This window comes from Homarus americanus, unplaced genomic scaffold, assembly GCF_018991925.1.
Source record: "Homarus americanus isolate GMGI-L3 unplaced genomic scaffold, GMGI_Hamer_2.0 scaffold39155, whole genome shotgun sequence".
NCBI classification, from domain to species: Eukaryota; Metazoa; Arthropoda; class Malacostraca; order Decapoda; family Nephropidae; genus Homarus; species Homarus americanus.
Window position 1 is genome coordinate 9,049,153 of NW_024737042.1, and position 21,432 is coordinate 9,070,584.

General features: G+C 44.2%; 1 protein-coding gene across 1 annotated transcript; it reads right to left on the reverse strand.

The window, feature by feature from the left end:
- Positions 1–2,112: 2,112 nt before the first annotated feature.
- LOC121872675 (oplophorus-luciferin 2-monooxygenase non-catalytic subunit-like) lies at positions 2,113–20,643 on the reverse strand. The gene is made up of 4 exons (XM_042375650.1): positions 19,872–20,643; positions 4,371–4,523; positions 3,350–3,451; positions 2,113–2,554 (listed from the first exon to the last, which is right to left on the reverse strand). The coding sequence occupies exons 1-4, from the start codon at positions 20,488–20,490 to the stop codon at positions 2,409–2,411; spliced, it is 1,020 nt and encodes a 339-aa protein (XP_042231584.1). The 5' UTR covers positions 20,491–20,643; the 3' UTR covers positions 2,113–2,408.
- Positions 20,644–21,432: the final 789 nt, after the last annotated feature.

Below are 21,432 nucleotides of genomic sequence, written 5' to 3' on the forward strand. Positions count from 1 at the left end.
GGGATGCTGAAGGGTTCCAAACTGAAAGCTCTTCAAACAGGATACAACATGGCAGACTTTATTGATATATTTATAACCCTGAGCATGATGAAAAATATTGTATAAAACTCTGTCAATCCCGTTTATTGTGATTGCTTTTGGAGAAAAAAATAATTTCCAAAATGTTCTATCCTTTTCTTCTAAATTATCTAATTCAAACCTGGCCAGTTAATAAGCTGGTAAGTGTTGAAGAAGAGAAGTACAGTACAGTAATTAAAACTTTGATTGTAATACTGTATCTCCATTAACCGGAATCCCTCTTAACCGGAGCTCTGATAGCCAGAATTGAAATTTTCGCGGAAAATCGTTTTCAAAGCTGGAATTTTCTGGAAAATTCCAGCTTTGAGAAAAATTTTCTAGGGGCACATTTTCTGGTAAATTCCGAAAAAAATTCCCAGTACCCGGAAAATTCAGGGGATGGGGGAGTTTCCTCCCGGGTTTGAGAGATGAAATCAGGCACTTTTTTCGGAAATGCCAAGAAAAACTTTCAGGTACCCAAAAAATTCCAGGGATGGAGGATATTTTTCCAGGTTCAAGAGATGACGTAGTGCGCATTTTCTGGAACTTTCGAGAAAATTTTTCTGTTACCCGGAAAATTCCGGGGATGAGGGATTTATTCCGGCTTTGAGAGAGTTGTATTGTCACCTGGAAATCTCTCATTCCCGGAAGTGTTCTGCACCAACTGTTCTGGCTAATGGAGATATCACAAGTTACTTTTACTTTTATCCTCTTCGCCACCAATCGGCTTGTTAGTTGCTTGGGCAGTCGGTCATGTCTCTGTTGTACACTGTTGGCAAGCACTGAGCACGTACTGGTTCGTGAAAGTATCTGTATCTGTACCAGTGTTGGTCAAGTTTGGTCTTGAATAAGCTCACATTCGGTGCTGTCTCACTCCAAAAAGTTTGCCCTGACAATTTTCTGAACTAGTGGCTTTTTTAGCCTTGAACTGTAACCTGTGACTCCTAGTGGGGTGGGCATTCATCATTTCCTGGCATGAACACTCAACTGAGTAATGCCCTCTGAGATGTTTATAAACTTCAGTTAATTCACCCCTTGCCCGCCTATAGTTCTGTATAAGCTAGGCAACTGCAGGTGTTCCAATCTCTCTGGGTAACTGAGGTACCATAGCGCAGGCTCCAGTGTGATGGCCCTCCTTTGGACGTTTTCAATCATCTAACAATTTCAAACATATCTTGGGGACCAAAACGGGTGACCGTATTCTAAACGGGGAAGCACCTCACTCTTGAAGAGCATTACGAGGTATGGAGCATCTAGGTATCGGAATGCCCTTCTTATAAGACCTACTAGCTTAGTTGCTTGATCCACCTTCTTTTCACTGTGGCCCAAAAACTTCAGTTTGTTTATACCCAGGTTCTTTTCACATCAGTCTCTGTTAATGCTGTTCCTTCATCCTGTTGGGAAATGTGATACATCTCCTTCCTGTTGGTACAACCTAGGTGCATCCTCTTATGCTTCATGACATTGAATCTTAACAGCCATTCCTTTAACCACTCTTGAAGCTGACAGAGATCTTTCTGTAGCTCTACACAGTCTGTTTAGTTATTAATTTCTCTGAATAACTTGGCATAGTCTGCAAATATTTGTATAGAAGGGTGAATAGTTTCTGGCATGTCATTTATGAAACGAACAACAATGGGCCCAGTACACTGCTTATCATGAGTACACATGGTGATGTTGTGCCATTAAACAAGTCGATAAATGTTCTTCTCTGGTATAATTTTTCTTGCCAGTTACATGGATTAGTTAAAGAGAATCGGGAGACAAAACAGTACAGTACTGTGCAGGAAACCTCACATAAATAAACTCTACACCAGTGAAGTGACATAATGGGTACTTTTTGGGTGAGACCTCCCAACTTTGCCGTTGTTACATGATATGAAGAATCCTTTGAATGTATTGTTTGAAAGAGTCTGACATTATGTATTTTGCAAGGTTTTCAGGCAAAACTTTTTCAGTGCCACACATTATTGATGATGGTGAAGAAGCTCTGGTCACATTAATATATTTTCTCAAACTCATGGCTGAATATTTTTGACTAATCAAACAAATGTGTATTCTTGTGATAGTTTTATTGGTGAGAAATTAACAATTTAAATAAATATTTGCTTCTATATAAATTTTACAAATGAAAGACCAAGTGAAAGCTAAATTGATTTACAGTAAAATTGTAAAGGTACCAGTAGTTATTGTATCATCAGCATTTAAAGTTTTCAGGGGAAAACTGCTCAGATATAAATACAAACTTTCCCAATGTCAAAGTATTAACTTTTAAAAAGAAATCGGAAAATTTTATAGGGGTAAAGGAAAGGTTATATGATGGTAAGAGTAGGAGATGGAAGCCTTCAAAATTACCCACACATCTTCACATAGATGGCTGGGTCCAGGTCCTTCACCAGCTCTCCATCTTCACATGCAACATCATCTCCAAGATCACTTATGTATTTTGCCTCCAGTACGAGCCAGGCCACACTGCAGTCACAGGAAAGGGGGTTACCTGGCCAAGGAAATGAAGTTGTAAGATGCTACTCTACCTAGAAATGAGATTGTGAGAAGTTACTTGGCCAGGGAAGAGGTGGTAGTGAGAGGTTACTTGGCCCAGGAAGATGAGGATATGAGGTTACTTGGCCTGGGCCCTAGGAGGAAGAGGTTGTCAGGTTACTTGGCCAAGGAGGAAGAGGAGGTTGTGAGAGGTGTTTGGCCAGGGAGAAGGTTGTGAGAGGTGCTTGGCCAAGGAGGGGGTTGTGAGAGGTTACTTGGCTAGGGAGGAGAAGGGTGTGAGAGGTTTCTTGGCCAGGGAGGAGAGGTTGTGAGAGGTAACTTGGCCAAGGAGGAGGGGGTTGTGAGAGGTAACTCGGCTTGGGAGGGGGAAGAGGTTTGGAGGTTACTGGGGAGAAAATGGATTGTAATTATCATCCTATACCACTATTTATATTAATAATAAATTTATTCTACATTGTAGTAGTATCATTGTTGTTATTATTATTAGAAGTAGTTGTAGTAGTAAACAATGCTACCATCATGTGTCATTTCATAATTAGGAATATAACTTCCTGTGATTTTTTTTTAAATGATAGTTTAATGTGTCAACGATGGTGAGGTCAGTTTGGTAAAGTTAATAATTTGCATATACAGTAACTTTGTCAGTTAATTTTCTCCTATTCAGCTTGAACTTTTGCCTTTAAAAGTTGATCAAACATTCACTGTGCATTGTGGTTGCACTAGAGATGTAGTGTCATAGTTTTTATTGTAAATAAAACATTAATTATGGCTGTTCTGACACCATGCTTACCTGAAGCATAAAGAATGACTCCGGCATCAAGGAGTGGTTGCCATACTTTATCGACCAGCTCAGGTAACAAGTTATTTTCTAACCACAGCTCTCCTGTTGCACCTGGTCAAGGGGTTAGACATATTATACAGTAATTACATTTATGATTGGAAAAACATGAGACCTAAGTATTATTTCAATCACTAAGTGAGAACCAAACACAACAGAATAGCACTGATCGGCGGTGACGTCATCAGTTTTGGGGGTTGTGTACGCATCACTGCGTGGGTAGGACAGACATTCGTGTTCTACTGCCACTGCTGGCACAAGCAATGGTCAGTACATGTGAATTTCGTCATATTAAACTCACTGAAAATTATGTATCTGGGGTACGATTTATCCACAGTGATATTACACAACACTTTGTTTGTCAGCTGAAGAGATGGCTGGAATGTAGAGGCTTGCCAGTCGCAGGAAATGAGCCAGCATTAGTGCCAAGGTAAGGAAAAATGTGCAATGAAAATGGCTACAAATTAGTACAATATGTCTTGCTGTTTGTGTTGTTATGACTTCGATTTATGAATTGCATGTCAATATGGCTGGTTATTTATACAATACAATATACCATGTAGGGCTGGGAATGTTTCATACAGTGGTATATTTAGAAATATGTGCATCTGTGTCTATAACACCATGCCATCACTGGTATCATGAGACAATGACACTGAAAATGTAAACAGGCCCACTCAACATTATTGATACCATGCATGTACTTAATTCCATTGTCCCCAGACGTCCTTTGTCACGGTGTGGTGGTTGCGCTTTATCATTCAAACTGGTGCAATGAACCAGAATGTTTGTCCTACTTTGCAGCATACCTTTACAGTCATCCATATGACTTTGAGACAATGTGATTTATCAAATGACAAAACCTTATGCTACTGAAACTTAAGATTTGCACCTAATTTTGTGTGTTGTTTGACAGTCAAACAAAATAGCTTTATTATGATAAACTTTGTGAACTGGGAGATGTTTATTTTACCTTTTATGGCGCTAACTTCAATACTGGTGAGATCGTTTCCACCTAAGTATATAAAGTTGGTTCCGTGCACTTCTATTGTACCTGCGTGAAGGATGGTCAAGGTGTTGTTTTCCAGGTGAACTTCCGAAAGTGAAGTCAGCCCCGTCAAAGTTCCTGCAGAAGGCAATAATCTAAGTATGTATAATATATCTAGGGGCTACTGTTGCAGGTGAAAAACTGGAAAAACTATTAAACAAAATATTGTAGGTTAATCTGAACAGACTTATAGTACAGTATAGGCAGGCAGATTAAGAACAGGTGGACCCTGGGGCAGCACAGTAACATGGGGCTCCCTCCAATATTTTACCTTATCTACCAAATGGCGACCCACAAGAGGTAGCCATATGAAAGGAAGGAGGCCAGTGTAGGATCCCTTCATTGCTCTTGATAATTTTGGCAAGGGCTATTTTGAAACTCAGTACCATACTGTTCCTGATTCCACAGCTTGGGTTGGTAGACAATTTCACAGGTGTACCACCCTGCGTATGACAAATTATTTCCTTATGTTCGTTTTGTATGATAATTTGGCAAGTTTGAAGTTAGTGGTGTGTGACACAAGAAAGAAATGGCCCGGATTCACGTTTTCATTCCTTCCAGGATTTTTAATGTTACGATGAGATCTGTCCTGCTATGCCTCGTCTGAAGGGTTGTTACCCAAGGATCAAGGTCCTCAAGTCTACTTCGATAATCTAATTCTAGATGACATAGTTCCGAAATCTTCTTAGTCGCTTTGTGATGTACCTTTTCTTGGAATGATAGGTATTAAATATTAATTTACAAATACACAAGGGTGGATCCAGGGGGGTCCGGACCCACCGCTTGCCAAGACGTAAGGTGCGCAGGTCGGGTCCTGTTGCGTCTCCGTAATAAAGCATGTTCAGCATTTGGGCCTTCGTTGTTGAGCGGCCGAAATTGGACAGTGATTACATAAGATCATCTTAGTGATATGAAAGTGTAAATCGATATAGGATTTTTAATGCTAGACGCAATTGTATTTTTGAAAACTCAATCTCCATCGAGTTGGAGGTACAGCCCAGGTCAAGAGGCCTACAACCACAAAATCATTGCCATATGACAAAGCTTTTACTGTATTTTATTTTTTTACGGAGTTGTGGTCACGGCTGTGATAAAGGCCAACTAGGGAGTGTAGTACTGTGCCTTTAGTTAAATCAGTTCATAGTGTCATCAGTGACTGCAGAAGAGGTTGTAAATAACTTAAAGTGAATACAAATTGGCAAGCAAGCTGGTAAGGCACCACTGCCAGCAGAAACCAAGTCGTGTTATAGGTGCCACAGAGACTTTAAATTTTATTTTGTTTGTGTGCTTTCTCATGGACTGAAACTGTGCCTACAATACACCATTCATAGGGAGATACAGTGTACACAGTGATAGCACAAAGAGATATAGTCGTTGATGAGAACGGGAAAAGAAAGTGCAGTACAGTACAGTATAAGGAAATAATAGTTAAAAAAATAAAATAAATAAAATAAAATCAACAAGCTGGCTATCCTAAAGGGCATTCTATTACTGCCCCCAAAAAAGTTTTATTTTATTTTTCTGTGTTTCTAAAGGACTGAGTGGGTGCATAAAATCCGTCATTCATAGCAAAATGCAGTGTACATAGAGATAGCACGTAAATACGGACAAATTGCCGAAGTGAACTGAAAAAAAAGAGAAAAAACTGAAGACAACCCTAAAGGCAACAGGGGAGGTTAAAACCAGCAGTGGGCGGCTAAGTACTGTTTTTTTTTAAATAGGAGTAGATCTACCGGTATACACAGTCTTCACCACCCCCACAGCAACAACGAAAATAGATGAAGCTGGAGTCTTGCTGGTTGCCAAACTAGAACAAGTTGGGAAAGAGATCCTTGCTAAGACTGAGGAAGTAGCCGACAGAATGGAGGTGGTTGCTAAGAGGAGTTATGCTGAGGCATTAACAGGGCCACAGGAGGTGGCGGAGAGTAATGCAGGATCAGAACAGGTTCTACAGCAGCTAGGGACTCTGAAGAAGTGTGTCGAAGAAATGAAAATTAACGGACCTACTGTTAGTGGAGAGGAGGAACAACGGGAACGTTTCCAGCGCAGGAACAATGTAATAGTTTTTGGAGTCCCTGAGAGCCAGGCGGAGGGAACTGAGAGTAAGATAACACACGATAAGATGCAGTTTAAGAATATTTGTACGGAGGTTCTGAAGATGCCATTAACCCCAGGATGTGAGGAGGCTAGGAGAAAAGCAGGGGGATAAGCCTTGCCCCCTCAGGATCACATTAGTGAGTGAGGAGGAGAAATGGGAGGTTATTCAGCAGGCAAAAAACTTAGCAAGGAGCGAGGCATCTCGGAGTGTATTCACTCACCCAGATCGCACGGTAATGCAGAGGGAACAGCACAAGAAGCTCCTGCAGGGCTTGAAGCAGAGAAGAGAAGAGTCAAGGAGGAACGGGGACGGGTGTACATGGGTTATATTCAGGGTGAGGGTAGTGGAAGCAAGTGTGCCGACACAGGGCCAGGGGGCAGCAGCGCAACCTTCACCCGCTCTACCCCCCACCTGGGAGGTGGCACCAGCTCCGCCTGCCAGCCGGGAGGAGGCGAGTGCCGTGTAAACAATGACATTTCTAACCACACCCTGCAAAATACAGTGTACTTAGCAAATGCTGCAGCTTCTGAGAATGGGGGGAGGGGGTTTACTACTAGGGGCAGACACGTTATCGAGAACAAATTCTGGCGTGAATCTCATGTACACTAATACTGACACGTTCCTTGATAAGAGAGAGGAGTTTGAAACACAACTGAAGGTACACCAACCAGATATTGTAGGAGTTGTAGAACTGTTGTTCAAGAACAGGAGAATCAACCCAGAGGAATGTGAGTTCAGTATTGCTGGATATGACTCATTTACAAACCTTTCTCAAGAAACCTGCAGAGGGGTGTGGTTATCTATGCTAGGCAAGACCTTAGAGCCAGCCAGGCGAGGGTACAGGGAGAGGATGTTTTTGAAGAGTCTAAGTGGTGTAAAATTAAATTAAAGGGAGGGGACTTACTTATCGTCAGGTGTATCTACAGATCTCCAAACTGTGGCCCACTAAATCAAAGGAATTTAAGAGCCTTAATAGACAATGCGGCGCTGCTCAACCCTAGCCACCTCCTTATCATGGGAGACTTTAACTATGGCGACATCGACTGGAGAAATGAGTTCACACCAAATGACTTGAATAACCCTGCTACTCTTTTTGTGGAAACTGAAAGATAATTTTCTGTTTCAACATGTTAGAGACCCAACACATTACAGAGGGGAAGCAAACACCCAAGCCACTAGACCTCATCATAACAAACGAGGAGGTTATGGTGGCCAAACTGGAACACCTTGCCCCAGTTGGCACCAGTTACCATATTGTGTTTTCATTCAGATTTAACTGTTACCTAGTTCAAGATAAGGCCAGGCCAAGGTGCAAATATCACAAGGGAAATTACAACGGGCTGAGAAAAGATGAGGGGTATCCACTGGCCTGACTCATTAAGGCACAAGAACGCAGACACTACGCTGACTATCATAACTAGTAAAGTGACCCATTTGATCGATAAATATATACCCAAGACCAAACCCAGTGCCTCTAGGAACACGAGGGGATCCCTACACCTGAACCATGCGGCGGTTGACAAAGATAAGAAGAAAACTCAGAAATTCAAGACATGGGTTGGGTCAAACTATGAGCAGGACAGGAGGATGTATGCAAGAGCCAGAAACCAAGCAAAGGTAGAGTGTAGAAGGGCTGGAAAGGAGTTCCAGAGGCTGGTTGCAAGCGAGGTCAAGTCAAACCCAAAGGCATTTTACCGCTATGCAAAGTCAAAATTAAAAAAGCGAGTAGGAGTATCAGACTTGAGGCTTGAAGACGGTAGTTATGCAGATTCTGACCAGGATAAAGCCGAGGCATTAAACAGCTTCTTTTCCTCGGTGTTCACAAGAGAGAATGCGATTAACCTTCCTGCGTTTGAGGACAGACGGTTCGACACAGCACTGACCCACATTGGGTTCACAGAAGAGGATATTAGAAATAAACTGTCAAAGCTAAAGGTCCATTAGAATCCCAGTGCTAAGAGAGTTGTGCAACGAGCTTGCCGAGCCCCTGAAGATCCTGTTTTGTAAATTCCTGGATGAAAAAGGTCCTCAGTGAATGGAAAGTGGCTTATGTGAGTCCTATCTTCAAGAAGGGCGATCGTCACTCCATGAACAACTGTAGACCGGTGAGTTTGACCAGCATAATAACGGTTTTATGCCGGGGCGCTCCTGCTTAACACAATTGCTCAAGGTATTGGATATTTGGACCCATATTCTGGACGGGGTGGTAATATCGACAATATTTACCTAGATTTTGCCGAGGCTTTCGACATTGTACCCCACAAAAGGCTGAAAATCAAACTGGAAGGGTACGGAATTCAGGGAAATGTCCTAGCGTGGATAGAAGACTTTCTACATGACCGCAAGCAGTGTGCGGTGATTAATGGCACAAAATCATCATCTGTATCTGTCACAAGCGGGGTACCACAGGGCAGTGTATTGGGCCCGCTGTTGTTTGTTTGTTTCATAAATGACATGCCTGACATTGTACACTCCTCCATACAATTATTTGCCGATGACGCCAAGTTATTTTGGGAAATCAAGAACCATGCGGACTGTGAAGAGCTGCAGAAGAATCTCTGTGGGCTCCAGGAATGGTCGAGGAAATGGCTGCTGAGATTCAATGTCACGAAGTGTAAGAGGATGCACCTGGGGCGTATCAACGGTAAGGAGGCGTATCATATGTCCCAACGGGATGAAGAAACTGCACTAATTGAGACTGAATGTGAGAAGGACCTAGGTGTGTATGTTGACAATGAGCTGAAGTTCTCGGGCCATTGCGAGAAGAAGGCAAATCAGGCAAATAGATTATTGGATACTACAGTCTTATAAGAAGGTCATTGAGATACCTAGACGGTCCATCCCTCGTAACGATCTTCAAGAGTGAAGTGCTTCCCCATCTGGAGTACTGTCACCCCGTCTGGTCCCCGAGATATGCTAGGGACTGTCAGTTGGTTGAAAATGTTCAAAGGAGGGCCACCAGACTGGTGCCTGCACTTCGCCACCTCAACTACCCTGAGAGATTGGAGCGCCTGAACTTGCCTAGCTTATACATACTACAGACGGGCAAGGGGCGACCTAATTGAGGTGTATAAGCATCTCAGGGGGCACTACTCAGTCGAGTGTCTTTACTTGGAGCTGGTGGACATTCGCCCCACAAGGGGTCACAGCTCAAGATTGAAGAAGCCGCAGGTCCAGAAAACTGTGAGGGCAAACTTTTTCGGAGTGAGAGTTGTGAATTCTTGGAACAATCGACCAGAAAGTGTTGTGACGGCATCGAGTGTGAGCTCTTTAAAGACCAGACTTGACCAACACTGGAGCAGGTTCAGGTACATTCAGGAGCCGGTGCAAGCCCAGTACTTGCCAACAGTGTGTAACAGAGACGTGACCGATCGCCCAAGCGGCTAACGAGCCGATCAGTGGTGAAGAGGATAAAAGTAAAAGTAAAAATACTTTTTCTTTAATGCAGCATTGCACTCAGGCATTTATGTAGGGGGACTTACAGTGCCCCCACAAAACCTCCCAGCTGGGTGGGCTAGCTTTGCTCGCCATGTTCCCCCTACCCAAAACTTCTTGGACCCCCCCCTTTTGATGTTCCTGGATGTGCCCCTGAAATACACATCTAAATAACAAGGTGTTACTCTCCATATAGATCACAGTTTTTTATTACCCCATATGACATGCACAAATTACAGAACTGAAATGGCTAAGCATGGTAAGGTAAATTTGCATAAGCGCACCACACTCTGTTAGAAAGTAAAAAATATATTTTTGTAGTGTATTTGTGTGTTTTTAGACCGAATATGACCTTCATTTCCGTCGGAAATTGGCTGGGTTTTTTTATCGATTTTTTTCGTGGGACGTTTTCCGAAAAAAATAATGGCTAAACGAATAAAAAATACACCAAAAAACACTAGAAAAACAAAAAAACAAACCTAACCTAACCTACCCTAACTGACTCTCACCATATGATGGAATCACCTATTTCTTACCTTATTGGCCTGGTTCTTGTTCTCGTTGGATTCTGAGATTCTTACACAACGCCACATATGTTGGTCTTTGCGATATTTACTTTCAATCTTGCACTTAGGACACTTTACTGAGGTTGGAAGAAAAACCATACTATCGAAAAAATGCTATAATTTCTTCGTTTTTTCCCCCAAAACTTGCAATCAGCTCCATATAATTTAAGTGACCCATCACAGACTTCCATGGTCGGAAATGAATATGAATTTGGAAATATGAGACCCAAAATAAAAATCGATTTTGATTGGGCCAAAAATACCGCGAATTAAACCAAAAATCATTTTAATTGGTTGCAAAAAAAAAATATAAAAAATAAACGCCTTTGATTGGCTGCGTGACGTGTACGGGAACGCATGCCTGTTATGATTTATGAAGGAGAAGGTGTGGGAGGTGAGGTAGGGGATAATGGCGTTAGACTAATGTAAGAAAATAGAGAAACTTTTGGATACGCTGTCTCCGTTATTATACATTTGTAACGGTAATGTAATAGATGAAAATTATCTTATAATTAGACGTCTTATTCGAATATGATAATAGATTAGTGGTAGGAATGTGTGGTGTGAAAACGCAATAATACCCATGCTGAATTTTTCGTTACTGCCAATACTGTTGTAGTGGCTACTCTCCCCTACAACTCCCAACTGAGCTCCGGCCGCACTCCGACCAGCCAATCAGCGTACAGCCAGCTACGCCGAGAGACTAGGTCTATGCAGAGGACGTAGGGGTACGATCGCCGACCTAGTCTCGACCATCAACCTCCAGTTCAGGATCAGAGCGTTTCACACCTTACGCTTGAGCCGCTGTGATTGGTCCGCTCGCTACGCGCAGCCCAGATCCTGATCCTGGTAAATTGTATAAATACGGCTACGCCTGCCCAGGGAGATCATCCTACACTCAACTACTGGACCAGCAACATCTCTCTCAGCTCCTCACCTACTCACTCCTAAGTACTGCACTGTACCACAATATATACAGGAAGCACATCGTGAGTTTCTATCCAACCTCATTCCTGAGTGAAGGTATCTACATGTACGTACGTTTGTGTGCCCATACAAAGAGATAATAGACAACTAAAGAGAATTGACAACTGGCCACAAACAGTACACTACATTGGTGACCCCCGGAGCCGTGAACACCACACTCCTTTCTGCTGCCTTACTACTTGAGCTGAGAAGATCGTCCTGCCTGCTGCCAGCCTAGGCCAACCGCCTCCCTGCACCACCCACTACTCCACAACGACACCATCTCACGATCGTAAGGTTTATAACGCATTAGTCCGTTCTCCCCACTGGCGTTGTGAGTGACCCACATCACAGTTGGAGAGCAACTATTGTGCGATATTCCAAGCGTGGTTTGAGCTCTTTTGCCTATTCTCCTATTTTTCTTTTGTTTTTTTAGTTCTGGCCAAAGGACCTGCACCCTAAAAAAGTGTATTCGTCCCGAAGTCCCCCCCGTAAGTGTTCACCTCCCTCCCAGGAGATTGTGAAGACGGAAGGGGGTCGGAACAAGCACCCATCCCTCATCCTTCCCTAACAGGTGCGATATTCTCCCGCAAGAATGGACGGACGGATCTCTCTACCAACCTTCAACCACAACGTAGAGGACTGGTTAGTTCATGTCGAAGCAGCTCTCATCGGCTCTACAGCTACAGACGAGCAGAAGTACGGCGCCCTGCTCTGCTCCTTGCCCACTGAAGTCGCCACACAAGTCTCACAGATCATCTCCAACCCTCCAGAGAACAACAAATTCGCCACTCTGCGGAATGCCTTAAGAACACATTACCAACGGACCCGCTCCGATATCCTGCAGAACCTATCTTCCATCTCCCTGGGAAACTCAACTCCGGGACATCTCTGGGAAGAGATGTGCAGGGTGAACTCCCGGTACACAGACAGACTTCCTGACTCTATCCTGCGCCAGCTTCACGCACAAAAGCTACCCACAGAAGTAAGCAACATCCTGTCCGCAGTAGATTACTCTACGACACCTGAGCTATATGCAACTGCGGCAGACAGAATTTTCAACCAGTGCACTTCTGCACCCCTTGCTGCCTCGGTCACACCAGTACCTCCCACCGAACTTGCAAGCCGGGTCAACACACCTCAGCCAAGCAATACCTCACAAGATATCAAGGACCTGTTACAAACCTTGAACCGCAGGATGGACACCATTGAGCAGTTCTGCTCCTCCTTACCCGCTGCTGTGCCAGTTCCTGACTCACGCATCACACCCTACAACTTCCGACACACAGCAGCCAGCCCCCAGCACAACAACCATACCCTCTGCTGGTATCACCAGACTTTCGGCCGCAATGCTCGAAACTGTGAGCCCTATTGCACCTATTCGGGAAACGGCAACACCGGAGGCTGGTAGACGCCTCAGCCCCCGTCCCTTCAGGCGTCTCATTACTGTACGTCACCGACCGCACCTCTGGCAAGAAGTTCCTCATCGACACAGGTTCATCGGTAAGCCTCATCCCTCCCTCACTACAAGACAAGTCAAAGCAACCTTCTTATGACCTGTTCGCTGCCAACGGTACCCCCATCGCCTCCTACGGCGTACTCACCCTCGCTTTAGACCTCGGCCTGCCCAAGACTCTGAGTTGGTTATTCGTGATAGCAGACGTGTCTCAACCCATCCTTGGTTTCGACTTCCTCACCTTCCACAAGCTCGGCGTCAAACCAAGTCATCTATGCCTCATCCATGAGCCTACAGCACGCAAGATCCAGGGTTCTCGTGCCAGACACACCGACACTATCACCTGTCTTGCGCCTTCCAACGAGTTCTCCTCCCTACTCAACGAATTCAAGGAGCTTTTCTCACCCCGAGTCTCCCTACCCCCACCACCTACGTCGGGAATTTTCCACCACATCGAAACCAAAGGACCACCAGTCTTTTCACGCCCTCGCCGCCTGCGCCCTGAGCTCCTGTGCACAGCCAAAGTAGAATTCAACAAACTACTGCAAGATGGCATCATTCGCCCTTCAAGGAGTCCCTGGGCATCGCCTCTTCACATGGTTCCTAAGCAAACGCCCGGCGAGTGGAGGGTGTGTGGCGACTACAGAGCCCTGAATTTCGTCACCAAACCTGACAGGTACCCTATTCCGCATGTCCAGGACTTTCACCACAAACTTCATGGCAAGACTATCTTCTCGAAGATCGACTTGGAGCGTGCCTTCCACCAGATCCCAGTAGCACCGGCAGATACCCAGAAGACAGCCATCACCACCCCGTTTGGACTCTTTGAGTACACTTTCATGAGTTTTGGCTTACGCAATGCAGCACAGACTTTCCAGAGGTACATGGACCATATGCTTCGCGACCTCGACTTTGTCACTGTCTACATTGACGACATCCTCGTTGCATCTTCGACGCCTGCCGAGCACCACCACCACCTACAACTCCTTCTCCAACGCCTGCAGAACAACAACATGAAAGTTCATCCTGCTAAGTGCGTCTTTGGAACCTCGGCCATCGATTTCCTCGGTCACAGAGTCTCGCCCAGTGGCATACAACCCCTACCACAGAAGATAACCGCGATTAGGGAGTTCCCCAAACCTGAAACGGTGAAGAAACTCAGAGAATTCCTGGGTTTAGTCAACTACTACCACCGCTTCATTGACAAAGCTGCCACCGTCCTAGCCCCCCTACACGACCTTCTCAAGGGACGCCCAAAGAAGTCTCACAAGCCTCTCGTGTGGACTCAAGAGGCTGCCACGGCATTCACAACTGTCAAACAGCACATTACACGCCTCACCCTCCTGGCCCACCCCGCACCTAACGCCCGGACCACTCTCACAACAGACGCTTCTTCTACTGCAGTGGGCGCCGTCTTACAGCAGGAGATCAACGGAATTTTCATGCCCGTTGCTTTCTTCTCACAACGGCTTCAACCACCACACCTCAAGTACAGCGCCTTTGATCGAGAACTCCTGGCCATATACCTGGCTGTCAAACATTTCCAGCACTTCCTCGAGGCCCGTCAGTTCACCATCTTCACTGATCACAAGCCCCTCGTCCACGCCTTCGCTTCAGCTTCCCAGTCACATACACCTCGTGTCCTGCGCCACTTGGCTTACATCTCAGAGTTCTCCAGTGACGTCCAACACATTAGAGGCAGCCACAACGAGATCGCCGACGCCCTCTCTCGTTGCGTATCCAACATTCTTCCCTCATCTCCACCCATTGACTATGGGCAGCTAGCCGCGGCTCAAGAGAAGGACGAAGAGCTGGCAAAATACAAGTCATCCCCCTCAAGCCTCACACTCCAAGAACTCCCTGTTCCTGGCACAAAGACAAAATTGTGGTGCGACATATCCTGTGGGCATCCTAGACCGTTCGTGCCTCATGTCCACCGCCGCGCGGTGTTCGACCGCATCCATGGTCTCAGCCACCCGGGTGGGCGGGCCTCCCAGCGCCTCCTCACTCAACGTGTCGTCTGGCCCGGCATCAAGTCCGATACTAAGAAATGGGCTGCCCAGTGCTTGGCCTGCCAATCCTCCAAAGTACATCGTCACATACGGGCCCCCTTACATACCTTTCCCTATTCCCAAAGGACGTTTTCAAGTAGTACACCTCGACATCGTGGGACCTCTTCCATCATCCTACGGCAGCACCTACATCTTCACCTGCATCGACCGTTTCACCAGGTGGACAGAAGCAATTCCCATGCCCAATGCTACAGCAGAGACTACTGCCCGCGCCTTCATGTCCGGTTGGGTTTCCCGTTTCGGCCCCCCCGCAACCGTAATCACTGACCGAGGAGTCCAGTTTGAGTCACAACTCTGGCAGCACCTCCTACAGTTCCTCGGCACGTCTAGACAACGCACTACAGCATACCACCCTCAAGCCAACGGCATGGTAGAGCGTTTTCACCGGCAGCTAAAGGACGCACTCAAGGCACAGCACGACCCTTACAGCTGGACTGATGCGCTTCCCTTAGTGCTCCTCGGCATCCGTGCGTCACACAAGGAGGATATGGACTGTAGCCCAGCAGATCTTACACTAGGCGAGCCCCTTCGGCTACCTGGGGATTTCTCACTCCCTCCTAACCCTCACCAAACCACTCCAGCCGCTCGTCACGACTTACTCCAAAAGCTACGACAAGCAGTTTCTGCATTCAGAGCTACTACTCCACGCCAGCCTCCTCGGCGCCCTGAATACATCCCTCCTGCACTACTCACAGCCGAGTATGTTTTCGTCAGGCGTGATGCTCATCGCAACCCATTACAACGTCCCTACGATGGACCCTTCCAGGTGGTTACCCGTTCAGCAAAGTTCCTGACGATTATCCGGAATGGCAGACATGACACCGTCAGCATAGACCGAGTCAAACCGGCCACCTTACCCTTTGGGCCCCCAGTCCAGCAGCACCATCAACAAACTACGCCTGCACCAGTCTACCCGCAGTTACCACCGGCAGCAACACCACGCCCACGACATTTCTGGGCACCCTCTTTTCACCCTCAAGTAAACCCTGTTCCTGCTGTAGAACCTGCTCCTGGCATAGACCTTCCTCATATCATAGAACCTGCTCCTGCCATGGACCCTCCTCCTGACATAGAACCTGCACCTATCATAGAACCTGTACCTATCATAGACCCTCCTCCTGTCATAGAACCTGAACCTGCATTAGACCTCCCTCCTAACATAGAACCTGCTCCTGCCATGGACCCTCCTCCTGACATACAACCTGCACCTATCGTAGAACCTGCTCCTGCCATGGACCCTCCTCCTGACGCAGCCCCTGCAGCAGCAGGAGCACAACAACCACTGCTTGTACAACCTCCTCTAATCCCAAACCCTCTTTCTCCTCCTAATTCTCCCACAGGTTTTGTGTCACTGGAGGGAGTTGTTACACGTAGCGGCCGAGTCGTACATACACCTGCCCGGTATGTGTTATGTGTGGGACACAACCCGGACAACATCCAGCCTCCCGCCGCGCCGGGAGGGGAGGGGGAGTATTGTAGTGGCTACTCTCCCCTACAACTCCCAACTGAGCTCCGGCCGCACTCCGACCAGCCAATCAGCGTACAGCCAGCTACGCCGAGAGACTAGGTCTATGCAGAGGACGTAGGGGTACGATCGCCGACCTAGTCTCGACCATCAACCTCCAGTTCAGGATCAGAGCGTTTCACACCTTACGCTTGAGCCGCTGTGATTGGTCCGCTCGCTACGCGCAGCCCAGATCCTGATCCTGGTAAATTGTATAAATACGGCTACGCCTGCCCAGGGAGATCATCCTACACTCAACTACTGGACCAGCAACATCTCTCTCAGCTCCTCACCTACTCACTCCTAAGTACTGCACTGTACCACAATATATACAGGAAGCACATCGTGAGTTTCTATCCAACCTCATTCCTGAGTGAAGGTATCTACATGTACGTACGTTTGTGTGCCCATACAAAGAGATAATAGACAACTAAAGAGAATTGACAACTGGCCACAAACAGTACACTACACTGTACTAAATGCTAAATCACCGAAAAATGCCAAATTTGACGTGAAAATACCAAGCCGATCAATCTGTAAGTCAGGAACTGCATTTGTTTTTTAATAGTTCAAATGCAACTCAGACGTCTTATCTGGTTGTACATAACTAAATATAAAATCCCCTACTGAATTATTAACCAAATATGTATTTCTATTACATTATATTAGCAAGCATGAAAACAAAGACCGTGGTCCCATAATTATCATATATAGTATTTAGAATTCATTTCTTTCTTAGGGCAAAAAATGGTGGAATATATATTTACCGGCAAGGAATTTACGTAGGACCTTGCGGCCCCTCACATCTTGGGACCCTGGGGGCAACTGTCCCTTTTGTCCCTTATTAATTGGCAACTACTTATAGATTACAGAGCCGTTGATAATAAAACCAGTAATCTGACATAAATTTATACTGTACAACTAAAGATTTCGTACAGGACCAGTGTTGTTGTATTCATGTGTTTCTGTATTTTAACAATTAAACTGCGTAAACCAAGCCAATTCATACACTAAATAGGCAATAACTATGTCAAATTAAAAAAAAATCATTATCACTCAAAATAAGTGCCAATATTAATATTGACTATAATAGTCACGTCATAGATCGCTGGTTTGAAAGGAGAAAAACAGAGTACAGTACTACAGTATTTACAAATTTGTAAATAGGAGAAATCATTCTTATAAATTGTTGGGCTTTTGGATGCTCGGAGAGTTTTGCGAAAAGTTCCAAAGTAAGTTTCTTATGCATTCTTAAAAGTGACGTAATCAGAAACTGGTGGAAAAAGGCTTGAAAGCGTGTAACTGTCCTCAAATTTTAATATAAAATATAAGTTTAGTATTACCTGCCCACAGGGTATGATGGTTCAATAAAAATTATCCGCGTGAATGAATTTACAGTATTTATAGTTGCAGAATTATACTGAGTTATAGCATTAGTGAATTTCAATATCACAGTTTTATCAAAGGTTTTAAAGATATTTAAAATATTAACCGTTTTGAGGATCAAAACCTTTGAGTTATTTTTATGGAAACAATTAAGTGAAGAAAACATAATAAGCCGGAATTCTGCTACTCTGCTAATGCTCTCAACCATACACAGCAAATATGAACAAAAAGAAATGGTAAATGTTTACGAAACTGTTATCATTAAAAGTTTTTGTTGATTATCTTTATTTTTGCTACACTTATTGTTTTGATGATTTTAGGTATATTAAAAGAAACGACAATTTTCTAATAATTTATTTTTTTAGGATTTGTGTTCAATTACTCTATCTTACGATCTTAAATTCCTTGTTAGTGGGCAGGGTATGAAAGATGAGGGCAATTATGGGGTAAAAACACGGCGAACACTGATGTTATGGCATTAAAATTACGTCTCTGGGTGCAATTCAAATGCCACAATCATTTTCTTACTGTAAGTCACTTAATTCCCTACCGCCGCCATTCCTTCCTCTCCAATTGTAAAAGTTGAGTTGCATTATTCCCGATCTTTTTAATAAAATAATTACGCATCTTTATTAAGTTTAGAATTATGTATATACCACTTTATTCTTTTGCTTATATCATCCAGTGGCGGCTCGTGCATAGGGCTGGAGAGCTGCAGTCCCCCAGACACTCACTGCCAGGCGTATGATTCCTTTAGAGAGACAGCTGAATAATACACTACCAACAAATATATCATTTTATATGTTATTTAATTATTTTAAATACGTTGCTAAGTGAATTTTCATTAAAACCAGACCAAAATTTAAGTTACTTTCATAGTTGCTGTCAATGCTGTACGATTCATGTCTGTTATTAATTGGCGCCGCCGCCGCCGCACTTGAAGCAGCTCAGTCTCGTACAACGTGTGGACGGTGTGGTTAAATTGTGCTTTCTTTAATTACCCTTTGACGATGGAAAATCGAGTGAAGTATTTGCAAAACATCAACTTTTCCCAGCTGACATTAAATGTAAAGACTGAAATCAAAGCAAGAGGAAGACCTACACCAGTTTTATCCATTCAACAGAACAGTACAAGCAGGAACAAAGAATATACACGCCAGTTTAACATGAGTGTTTATGGCTCTGTGGTTGTGACGAGGCAAATACTTTATTCTGCTTTCCATGCTTATTGTTTGGTGGGGACTCGGCATGGACGAAAAGTGGTGTGACTGACTTGAGGCATTTGCCACAGAAAATAGTGAAACATGAGCAGTCAGCCAAACATATGAATAACATGATTAATTTATCGTTGCCCTGGGAATTCGTGGACATCAACTACAACTCATACCTGAGGTAGGTCAAATTTGTGTATCCTACTGTTGTGTGAGGCTTACAGTCCCTCCATTTTATTTTTCACGAGCCGCCACTGAGATAATCTATAGTTTGTACATCACGCGATCATCACTTGTTCGAGCGTCTTGTTTACCTTGCCTTGTTGTGATTGTTATCGCGAATTATCAGGCCTAGTTCTTGATGATATCTCGTTTGTTAGCTCTTATTTGTGAACATGGTTTAATGAACTCAATAGTAAGGTAAGATGTTTACGAGTTTCTATTAGCATGAAATTAAACATAAATTAACACGACAATGCATAGAACCTGACCTAACAAACCCTGGGTCTGTTAGGTCAGGTTCTATTACGTCCTATGCATTGTCGTCTCCATTTCTGTGTTTAATATCATGCTAATAGTGTGTACACAACAATTAAACCAAATCGCACATTTCCTTCGGGTGATAACAGTTTTGTAAACCTTTACCAAAGAAATCAACGCTCGTGTGTATGTATACTAATCTGTTTCAGTTAACTTCTGATGACATCATCAATAAACTACCAGTACTATTACCTGTAGCTATTTCTGTTAGCCCGGTGCTTTGGAGACCAATCTCGACGAGGTGTGGAATTTTTTTTAGAGCATCTGCAGTGATGTCTCCCAGTGGATTATATCCAATGTTGAACTGCTGCAGGGTGCTAGATTCAATTTCAGGGAAGATCTTAATATCATTATCATCAATTCTGAATCGTGTGAGTTTTGAGAAAGAAAATATTTCTTCAAATGGAAAGCTGGATATACTATTATGTTGGAGCTCTAAAATAGTGAGCGTGGTATAGCTATTGGAAAGTGCCATTTCGTCGATGGTATCCAAAATTCCTCCTGTGATGTGAATCTCCTTAAAGGTGGCCTGGCCAAAGTCTCCAACCCTCAGTTCTGTGAGTTCATTGTTATTTTCGATGACCAGACTAGTAAAATCAGAGAAAGGAATGTTGCCGCTAAAGGCTTTCTTCAATTCATCTGCATCTTGTACCTGTGAGCAGTCTACGTACATATCGACATCGACTCCTACTGTGCACACACATGGCGAAATCTCAGTATCTGGGGGACAAGGCAGTTTGCTGGGTGCATTTAGGCTTGTACACAGGGGAAGTAAGAGTAGCAGCGCTGCACACGCCAATTTGAAAAACATGATGGATCTGGCAGACGTAGGAGAAAACTTGGTCAGGTTATGCTAAAGACTGTCTGGAAGATACAATACTGTGACTGTATAAAAGGTTGAATCAACCCCACCGCAATTGTTGGATGCAGATGATCGACTGGTTATGTGACAAGTGGCTGAGGAATTATATGTGCGGTGTAGCCTTGAGTTACATGAGAACATTACCGCGTGTCCCGAAGATAACATGATTATTTGGAAGGCAACTGCATTGGCTCAAGCCCCCACCCACTGCTCATGCTTACCAAGTGGTAGATTAACGAATATATCAGAATTTAGAATTCCTTAACACAGAGATAATGAATCAGCAAACAAAGATGAAGTGACTAAGTACATATTAATTAGGGACAGGTGAGAGAAATATCATATGCCTATTGTATGTTTTTCAATAGCAACAGTTTTTTTTCTCTAGATATCATACACGTGGTTATTTTGTTTCCATTTCTTGCAACTTATGGGATCATACAAAGTCGTTAAATTTGAGTAATTCTTCCAGCTGTAGTATGGTTTGATTTTGTGGGAAGTAATAAACTCGGGACACCAAAACAGAAGAGGGAAAATTTACACATTACATTTATCGGGAGTAATGTAGTGCCTGATACGAGGCGGCAAGACTCCTCCGTGGGAGAACCTCCATATGCATTGATAACATCACCGTCATTATTACACCTTGACGGTGTAACGGCACCGTCACATTACACCTTGGTGTTAAAACACCACCATCACACACTATACACTTTGATGGGTACAGTACCACCGTCACACTGCACATTAATGGTACCACACCAAAGTTATTCAATATTAGTTTAATTTTACACTCCTAAAACAATTTGGGTGTCCCAACTTTTTACTTTATAGTACTCTTCTTTTCAGAACTTGTGCCGATATTGCCAGCCCAGGTGAGTGTACTTACTG